The following is a 10,022-nucleotide window of genomic DNA, read 5'->3' as shown; positions in this document are numbered from 1 at the left end:
TTAATTACACATGTCCACCAATAGTGAAAAAGTACCTATTCACAAACGATTTCGATACAGAGGTTTTTTTTGAGAAACCTGCTTACCTACTAAACCGATTTTAACAACAGATAAAGTTCAAGCACTACCAATACAGAGGTGTAGATAACCAGGTCAAGTCAAAGCCCTTTAGTAACCTATCAAAGGCAATCAATACCACATTTGCATGTTTGTTTAGAAATTGTGACCTGAAGAGGTAACTATGAAATCCGCACATCCTCCCAAACAGCTTTAAAAATGGATTTGGTAAGTTTTTTTCCGGAATTTCGATGGTGTACTTATATGATCCGATTACAAAATCGAGTGGATTCAGTTTTATACCATCGTATTCGGATTTAGACTCAGTTTTTAACTGAGATCTGATCAGATTCTAAGGGGTGCCACAAGGAATATACATTTCAATAAAAAAAGACACATCAAACTCGAATTCTAAGGGGTGCATCATTAACAACTTCAATGTTAGCCGCACTTAAACAGCAAATCCGATCCAAATCACCTTTTTAAGCAGATTTTGGGTCGAATTTGGTTATTTAGTGTTCAGTTGGATTCGGTATCATTAATCTCTTGTCTGACTCCGAATCCGATTAAAGCATGTCAGATTTTCGGATTTGGTAATGCCCAACCTGTTGACACCCCTAATCAAAGTACATAGAACCTGCCATTCCTTTTCCTTTTTTTGGAAGGGATAACCTTCAATAGAACACAATGGAACCCTACCGATCTAGCTACAGTATTCCAATCAACAACCAAATATGCAACCTAAACCTGTACCACTAACATCCTGCTTAAAGAATCAAACCAGAGGTCCTGAAAACAAACTGATGGAGGTTTCCAGAATTAGCCCAAACGCTATAGGTGTGGAAAATTTTCCTCAGTAACCGTAAGGATGGAGGTATCTAGAAAAAAAAGGAAAAACGCGAAAATGGGACTCCGTATATTTTCTTCAGTTGACAGGTGAACTTGTTATGGTCGCTTCAAAATTTGCTTACAAAATGTTGTTCCAGCAGAGATCAGTCTTGAGAAATCTTCTGCAAATTGAGACTCAATTAAACAGGGGTGCCATTAACTAAATAGTGATCAATTCAGATCTTGCCATTAAGCCAAGATTTATTAGAAAAAGAATTATGTTCCTTTCTTTTTTTTTCCCTCTGTAAGGACCATTAGTACAGACAAAACCTGCAAAAGTGGCACTTAGCGACTCGCCGACTCGCCGGTTCGGAGTCACTTGACCAACTTATTCCTTCCTGCAATGAACCACCAATAGACAGGTATACGCGCCAATTTTCCAAGTTGGCTTAGATTGATTTGATGATTGCTGCTTATATGTTAGCATTTTAAAGCAGCGGTTTGGCTGACCTGCAAATCTAGATGGCTAGAAACAAGTATAAACTGATCAAAGAACCTGAAAGTTGGAGGAGCAGGTAGTCAGCTAAGGATGGCCCTTGGACTCAGGCTTGCTTGTGCCCGTATTGGAGAAGCTACTGCTAGCTGCCGATGGCTTTGTGGCCGCATGAGGGAGAGATGAATAGGTTAAGAAGCAAGCTCCAATGGCAAATGACAATCCAACACAACCCCAAACCAACCTCTTTCTCATCTTCCTCCTCTGCCGGAGACTGCGAGATGCCTCTGCAGAAAGACATGAAAAGGGCATTAGCACGGACCAGAAGCACTTACCCAGTCAACTAATACAAAGTCCATAAGAACCATATATCAGGGAACCATACGGGAATGGTTACTTGGACAGAAAAGCAAAATTTACATGAACACATTCCAAACACGCTAACAAATCAAGTACAAATAGAAATTTGAACATTTAACAAACAGGTTACGCATGAATACACAGACATGCATACGTGGATGAGAAACAAGCTTGAGAGATTTTTCTTCTCTTTCATTTGTTGAGATAATAATCTCCACATTTTCTTTTCCAGTCAGTGTTCCTAAACCTACTTTTTATGAATACGAAGCTGTCAGAAATAAGGAAACGAGAGAGAGCAATAGTAATGCAAAACATACCAAAGTTTTCCAAATTTCTTTGAGTCATTTCATGATTTACAGCTTCACAGTACTGCAGTTTATCACGAAGCCTCGCGATTTCAACATTTTTTGCATTAATAATAGCCTCTGCTGCTGCCTCAGCTTCAGCACGAGCATTACCCCTACCAACAGCCTCAGCCACAAGCCTTGCAACAGCAACCTCATGGGACAGCAGTTCAGCGCCATCACTCTCTTCAATTAAATTGCCGGATTTATCAATCATAGGGAATGATAAACCTACTTGAGACAACTGCTTGGCAATCCTTTCCCACACAGCATGCATGTGCTGAACAGCTTCTTCTGCTTTCATCCGTCTCTCAATTTCCAATAACAGATCCATCTTAAGAACATCAATTTCAGCTTGCAGACCAGAACGAAAGAAAGGGGATCGTTGAGAGGGTGAGCCATCATGCAAAAATTCTATCAAGCCACATAAACAAATATGAAAGCAAAAAGTGAGAAGATTATATTATAGAAACATTGATCAAGCAATTGGGAGTGAAAAAGATTTAACTCTAGGATTTATGACCATTCATCAAGATGCTTGACAAAGCGAAGTTTAACCCTAGACATGCACTAGATTAGGAACTGGAGCAGCTAAATACATGGAGATTTAGATCATAGTAGCAAATATCACCAAGATTTTGAAAATCTTGCAATATTTTAAATACATTAAAACACAAAATATTCACAAGAAAATCGCGAGATTGTCAAAATCTCACAAGATTATCGCGATAATATCGCAAGATTACTGCGATCATACTGCAGTTACAACAGCCCTTTTCCTACCTTTTAAAAGAGATTTACTCTTTCATAAAGTGATGCCCACGTGGCCTAGGAAAAGCCTGTTACCCATCCAGTAAGCACATGAATGGGCTTTGAAATTCAGAGTGTCTAAACCGAAGAGATACAGCCTCTTAAATAGAGGTGGAAGGGGGCTGCCTCCCTCCACCTCATCAATATGGGACTATTTTATAGAGTTTGTGCAATACCCTATGCTTCAAGACCGTTAGCTTTAGGATATGCTTGCATTTATATTAAAGTAAAGCCTTTATTCATCCATATCATGCATCCATATTAACATGTTCAAGTAAATTTCTTTTTCACCCATATCATTTGTTGTATATTTATGATAATCTTTTACTAGTATTTTTGTTCTTATATATTATTTATAATAATTTTTACATGCTGATATTTTTGCAAGATTTTCATGAGAAAAACAAGTTTTTTCAAAATCTCCTGAGAAATTCCTGATAACGATATTTGTGACAATGATTCGGATTGGAATCAAATTTGGAACAAAAATTGCAAAACTTCCATCCTGGATCCGACCCATTTGCATCCCTATGTTCAGCATGGCATACTCAGTATTATAAATAGTGAAATCCAATCTATTTATTCAGAATAGGTTTCATCTCTGATTATCTTACCGCAAAATAGGTTGTTGACTTTTCGAATGGTTGTTACAAATTAGCTACTACCTACAAGGATAGTAAATACTAAATAGGCTACAAACATCTCAGGGGCTGTGTCACATAAATGCTCCATTTGACTCCCGTGCTCACCTCATTATGCAGCCCTATTCCAAATGCATTGTTTCCACTTTATCTATTTTGGATAGCTAGCAATGTAGTGTGCTGTCACATGGACATGGCTAAAAGGACTTGTGACACAATTTTTGCAGCTTTAATTAAGAATAGTATATAAGTTGGGCATGACACAAGCCCATACTAGAGTATCCCTGTGACATAGGAAGTATGTGTGCCAGCACAGCATGGCCTTTATCTTTCAAATATTCCTATAATATGTGCTAGAGTATGTAGATGTCCCTCATGTTTGGTATCATTCATTATCCAAGTCTTCGACAATCAGTAAATGGTTTAAAGCTAGTACAGAATGACTAATGTTACAGCTTGAGCTAACTCAGCTGCAGGCAACATTCAGCATGATAAAACTCACCACCACCTTCCCAACATTGGATGTTCTAAAGAGAAGTTTGTGTGACCCTCCTGTCAATGGATGTCAATGGCTAACTACTTAATGTTAGATGGATTTTCTAGCTATATGTAGAACTACAGCTCTGGGGGTCTGTGTTATGGTATGTTTTCTTCACCTTAAATCTGACCTTCCTAACCCCTATATTGTGGTATCATTAAGCATAGTACTTTGGCAGATTACAAATAGCTACTACCATGACAAGCATGTAAGCGCAGGAGCCTTTTATAAGGTGCATATAATCTGGTATTGTGTTTAAGTTTACAACTCCGCATATCATGGAAAAGGTTTGCAAACTGCAAGGTACAGAATTCAATATACTGGGCGCTGAAATCTGGACATACATAAAATTCAATAGAGGTTCTGAACAAAAATGTTGGATGATTACACTCTCAAACATGATTGAATTTATGCTGAATCATTGTTTTTGAAGCTGTTCATTGATATTGAAGCAAGGAAGCAATGTTTTTATCCTTATCATTATGTAGTTTCTGTTCTTCTGTTGACTTGTTTTGGTGCAATTCCACATGAATGATGAATGTTGTAGCTTCTATGTACACTTTGTTAAGTTGTTTCATATATATATATATATATATATATATATATATATATATATATATATGATCATATATGTATATACATATAAATATATATATGATACATATGTTCATATCATTGTAATAGGTAATACCCAATAGGGTATTTCAATCTTTTCACTGTATAGGCTATGCCCACGAGGGGCACTAGTGTCTTTGTATAATTTTTGTTTCCTTTATTTTTTTCTGTTTTGTAAATTCCTGTTTTTGTAATGGACAATATTGTCATTTCCCAAATATAGTTGTTGGGAGATCCCATTCCCAACAGCTATATTGGCTCTCCTTTGTGTATATATAGGGGTGCTTCCCCTTAGATGGGTATTTCTTTTTCAAGCACCCAATCTTTGAATAATATTCATTATCTTTACTTGTGATTCAAGTCCATAAGTGGCTTGTGTATGAGTTTTGTACCATAAGTGGTCATTGTGTTCTTTCAAGCCCATAAGAGGCATCTATTTTTATTTTTTGCTCTTTCATTACACACTTTGCTATGCATAAATTGAATCATCAAAAGCTAGAATAATTAGATCTTACCCCTGAGATATGTAGCATGGATACAGCTGTGGATACTGCAATACAACCATTTTTATGAAATTTCTAATTTCACTGGGGAAAACACAGCTATGAGCTTAGCTCAAGCAAGCAAGCAAAGCTTGAGCTTGAGATTAGGTTCATTAAAGCTCAATAAAGCTTGTTTATTCTTTTCTTAAAATATATGTATAACATGTTGGACAATTTTATTTACTCCAACAATTAGGCTCTTCACTCTCAAAGCAAAAGGTGGCAGGTTCAATTCCCACTTTTCCTGCATCTTCTCAACTTAAAAGAAAAAAAAGGTTGTATTGTATTAAATTTAAACCTTGACTCAAGCTCAACCAAGATGAGCTTGAACCGTAGTGTTCAAGCTTAGCTTGAGCCAAGGTGGAGTTCAGGCCTGGTTGAGGCTGCATTGATTGAAGCAAGAACAGCCCAAGCTCAGTTTATGACAAACCTTAGGTCCAAGTAACTAGTATATTATAGTTATATTCTGCAAAGTAGACACTTAGGCTAACACAGTTTGGATGGATCCTTTGACAATTTGGTCTAAATATATTCTCAATTTAATCCAACATTATGCACAGAATTAGATTCAATCTAGGTTCAAGACTTGGATGGATCAAACTTTTCTTGCACTTTTAATAGCTTTCAAAACTAAGAAATTACTCAAACAAGTGAATTTAAATGAGTGCAAGCTTTGGCCTTGGTCTCAACCAACTAGGTTCGGTGATAGAAGATCTTTAATAGAACAGTATTTTGTTGAAAGTCTTTACTTAACAGATGTATGTGGAGTTCTTATGGGTGCATTTGCATCCCAGAAAGTGGTAGGATCTCCATTGAATGCACCATTGTTAACAGCCCCAGTCATGTGCAGAAATGCCACATCCACAAAAGCGTTACCAGCAGCACAATTTTTGCAGCATGAGAATGTTCCCTAGAAGATTCCAACTTTTGAACTAATTTTAGTGGCACATTTTTGTATTTACCGAACTCCAGCTCAAAATATTTTATTGCCAACAAAATGTTGGACCTAGGATTCTTCTTGTGAATAGTAGAATCACGGTGCTATAGTTCATGTAGATCGGCCATTGAAATGTAAATGGGAAATGCATTATGTACCCTTTAAATTAACTTTCTTTAAAAAAACAAACATGAGGCCTTGATGCGACGATAAAAGTGATCCATCTATTTCCCCACAGACAAATCCCTCGGAGGGTTACAGATTTCTTCAAGTGAATAGTCTTATTTGATCCAGCTTCGAGGTTCCAAGTTCTGTTTTCATCAAGGCAGTGTAATAAAACTCATTTAATAAGTATACAGTCCAAAATAGGTAGCTACACAGATTCAAATTCTAATAAAGTATAAAACCCATTCCAAGTGACACCTGTTTCCCATGTAAGAATTCAGTATTTCATTAATTTGAACATATACTTGATCTTATAGATATGATTTAAGAATTTGAACATATACTTGATCTTATAGATATGATTTAAGAATTTGATCTTACATTTGAAGGGACAATTAGGGAGCACTGCAGAAGGAGAAGAAACATCTCTTTCTTATGGGGAAGCCTAGTTGCTATGACATCACCAATTTGCAAATGCTTAGAAAGGTGTCTTTTCTCTAAAGGAGATTCTTCCTATATGAACACAATTGTACCTGTGTCAGCTTTGATGGCTCAATTCTGTATTCATCAGAACCAGATAAACAAAATCTTAGCTTTCCATGGTCAATTAAATATACAGCTTTTTGGTATAGGTAGCAACGGATTCCAACTCTATGTGCGCCAATTCGTACTGATCCGATTTCTACGTTTCAGGAAATGAATAGTTTATCATAATTTAAAACACGAAAAAGGGGAAAGAAAAAGAACTTCTGGAAGAGATTTCTAGACAAAAATAACAACAATTTGCTAGAGAGCACATTAAATCTTCAAAGCATACAACACAATTTAGGAATTAAACAACGTAATCAATCAAACACCATAATTTCATGTGTATTAATAATTTTATGATTCCCATTTAATTAACATAACCAAAATAAATGAAGACAAAACATTGATGTTATTAGCAGGAGAAAAATCAGAAGAGCGGGAGTACCCTCGGTGGCATCAAAGAACTCGCTTTGAGAGGCAAATGGTGAGTCCCCACCTTCATCCTCCATCTCCTTCCATCTATTGATAATGACATCTCTCAACCCGTTATCCGAAAAAACACCAATTTCCTGACCTTCTTCCCCACAAATCTTGACATTTCTCGATAAATTATCGATACCACCATCACCATCCATCCTCAAAACCTCAGAACCAGCCTCCTCCATTGACTCCGAATCGTGATTAGCTGATTCGCTTAGAACAAACTCCCCGCCAGAACCCGCTGGCCCTTCCATTTCCCGAACCGGGCCATTGGCCTTCTGCGGGCGGGGCTCGCGGCGCTTGTAGTTTACGACATAGGGCGATGGCACGAAGGAAGAGGGGGAGTCGGGAATTGGGGTGGGCTCAGGCGTGGTGTACAGCGCAGGGGAGAAGTAGAGGTCTTGGGGTCTCTTCTCGTGATAACTCGAGCTTTTTCGCACGATCTTTTGCGGGAACCGATTTTGGGAGGCGGGTTTCGAGCCTCTCGGCTTGGTAGGCCGAGAGACGTTGGGCTCCAGCAGATTCTCCAGAGCAATAGTTGTGAACGTAGGCATCTTTATATCATTCCCTCAACAGAAACAAAGATGGAGAGAGAGAGAGAGAGAGAATGGGAATCGCTTTGCCGTGTGTTTATAACTCAAATCTTCCTTTCTTAGGAAAGGATACAAAGGAATACCAGAGAATGAAGTTTTCGTAATGGAGTGGAAGATGGTATCCCCGAAACAGAGATGGGTATCATGAAAAATCCTACTATTGAGAGAGAGAGAGAGGTGGAAACAATTTCTAGATCTCTTCTCTCTAATATGAGATTGAGAGAAAGAGGGAGGTCTCTCTCTCTCTCTCGAGACAGAGGGGGTGGTGGAGGCAGAAGTTGTGAAAACTGTTTCAGCGGTTGTGGGGTACCTTTTCCCCGGGTTTGGGGCATGGGTTCACTTTACAAAACTATCCTTTGTATGCAAATGGATCGGATACAGACCCGTATGAATCCGTATCCGAAATGTAAGAAGTAGGACAGAATCTTGAACCAGATTCAAATAAGTTCTGATGATGAAGAAGAGTTGGATATAAATACATTCTAGGGCTGCTAAATTAGCTGAATGAACCGTAGACTTGACTCATTTTTGTGGCAAGCCGAGTTTGAATTGGCTCGATTATAGAAAAATAAAATATTTACAATTGAAAATAATATAATTTAAACTCTGAACCTAGCTTTTGGGATGAAGGCGTAGTTGTTGTTGTAAACTCTGAACCTAGCTCAAACTGGCTCATTTATAAAATAAAAATTCATATTGTATGGAAGCTGTAGGATTTGAACCGGAAACTTATTGCTAGCAAGTCAAACACTTCAACCATCTAAATATACAATATATGTAAAATGCATTTTGTTACTACTTAAAGATCTAATATGAGCCAAGCTGAATATTGTTTGGCTCACTGAGCCTACTTTTACACGTTTGAACAAGCTCTTTAATTAACTGATCTTCCTGAAAGAAGAAAACCAGTCAGTTGTAAATGGGTTCTTAAAAAAAAGTACAAAGTTGATGGGTCAATAAATAAATTTAAAGCAAGACTTGCAGCCAAAGGTTTTTCCCAAAGGGAAGGTGTTGATTACACTGAAACCTACTCATCAGTTGCTAAGTTTGCATCCATCAGGATAATATTGTCCATATCAGCTCATTATAATCTGGATGTTTGGCAGATGGATGTAAAAATTGTCTTCTTGAATGATGACTTAAAATAAACCATCTATATGTTTCAACCAGAGGGATATGTCACAGATAGTGATAAAGTATACAAGTTGAAAAAATTCTTGTATAGGCTTAAGAAATCATCTAGACAGTGGTATTTGACTTTTCATAAAGCAATAACCAAGATTGGATATGAAGTCAATCAATTAGACCACTGTGTATATGTCTGAAAAAGTGAGAGTCACTTTTGCATTTTATCTCTTTATGTTGATGATATATTGTTGACTGAAAATGATAATAATATAATAGTCAAAACAAAGAGTTGGTTGTATATCAATCTCGAAACGAAAGATATGGGTAAAACTTTATACATTTTGGGAATCAAAATTACCAGAAATCGAGAATAAAAATTTCTCAGCTTGAGTCAAGAAAGATATATTGACTATATTTTGAAAAAATATAGAATGCATGACTCGAAACCCATTGGGACTCTGGTTGCTAAAGGGGTGAACTTAAGTAAAAGTGATTGTTCAGGAGAAAATTAACAAAGACTAGATGTGCCTTATGCTCAGGTTATTGGAAGCTTAATGTACATTATGCTCTATACAAGACCTAATATAAGTTTTGCAGTAAGTCTTGTTAGCCGATATCAAAGTAATCCTGGTTGGCCTCACTGACAGGCTGTCAAAAGATTTTTTTTATATTTGAAAGGCTCAAAAGGATTACAATTGAGTTTTCAACCTGACAAACTTGATTTGATCGGGTACTCAGATGCTGACTTTGCAGAATTCAAAGATGACAACAAGTCTACCTCTGGCTATATCTTCTTGTTTGGAGGAGGTGCAGTAGCCTGGTCGTGTAAAAAGCAAGGTTATGTGGCCCTGCATACTCAGGAAGCTAAGTATATTGCATGTAATGCAGTCACAACCTTTGTAGTGTGGATTAGACGGTTCATCTGTGATTTAAAACTAGATCTTGTATTTGAACTTATACACC

At 37.2% G+C, this 10,022-nt stretch overlaps 1 protein-coding gene across 1 annotated transcript; it reads right to left on the bottom strand.

Annotated features, from left to right (window-relative positions):
• Positions 1 to 1,128: 1,128 nt before the first annotated feature.
• On the bottom strand, positions 1,129 to 8,261 carry LOC149821131 (uncharacterized). The gene is made up of 3 exons (XM_089982901.1): positions 7,304 to 8,261; positions 2,056 to 2,496; positions 1,129 to 1,665 (listed from the first exon to the last, which is right to left on the bottom strand). The coding sequence occupies exons 1-3, from the start codon at positions 7,890 to 7,892 to the stop codon at positions 1,469 to 1,471; spliced, it is 1,227 nt and encodes a 408-aa protein (XP_089839027.1). The 5' UTR covers positions 7,893 to 8,261; the 3' UTR covers positions 1,129 to 1,468.
• Positions 8,262 to 10,022: the final 1,761 nt, after the last annotated feature.

The sequence above is a fragment of the Nuphar pumila genome, chromosome 12 (genome assembly GCF_984573655.1).
Source record: "Nuphar pumila chromosome 12, dmNupPumi1.hap1.1, whole genome shotgun sequence".
Taxonomy (NCBI): Eukaryota; Viridiplantae; Streptophyta; class Magnoliopsida; order Nymphaeales; family Nymphaeaceae; genus Nuphar; species Nuphar pumila.
The sequence above is the reverse complement of the archived record's forward strand: the minus strand, read 5'-3'. Positions and strand labels throughout refer to the sequence as shown.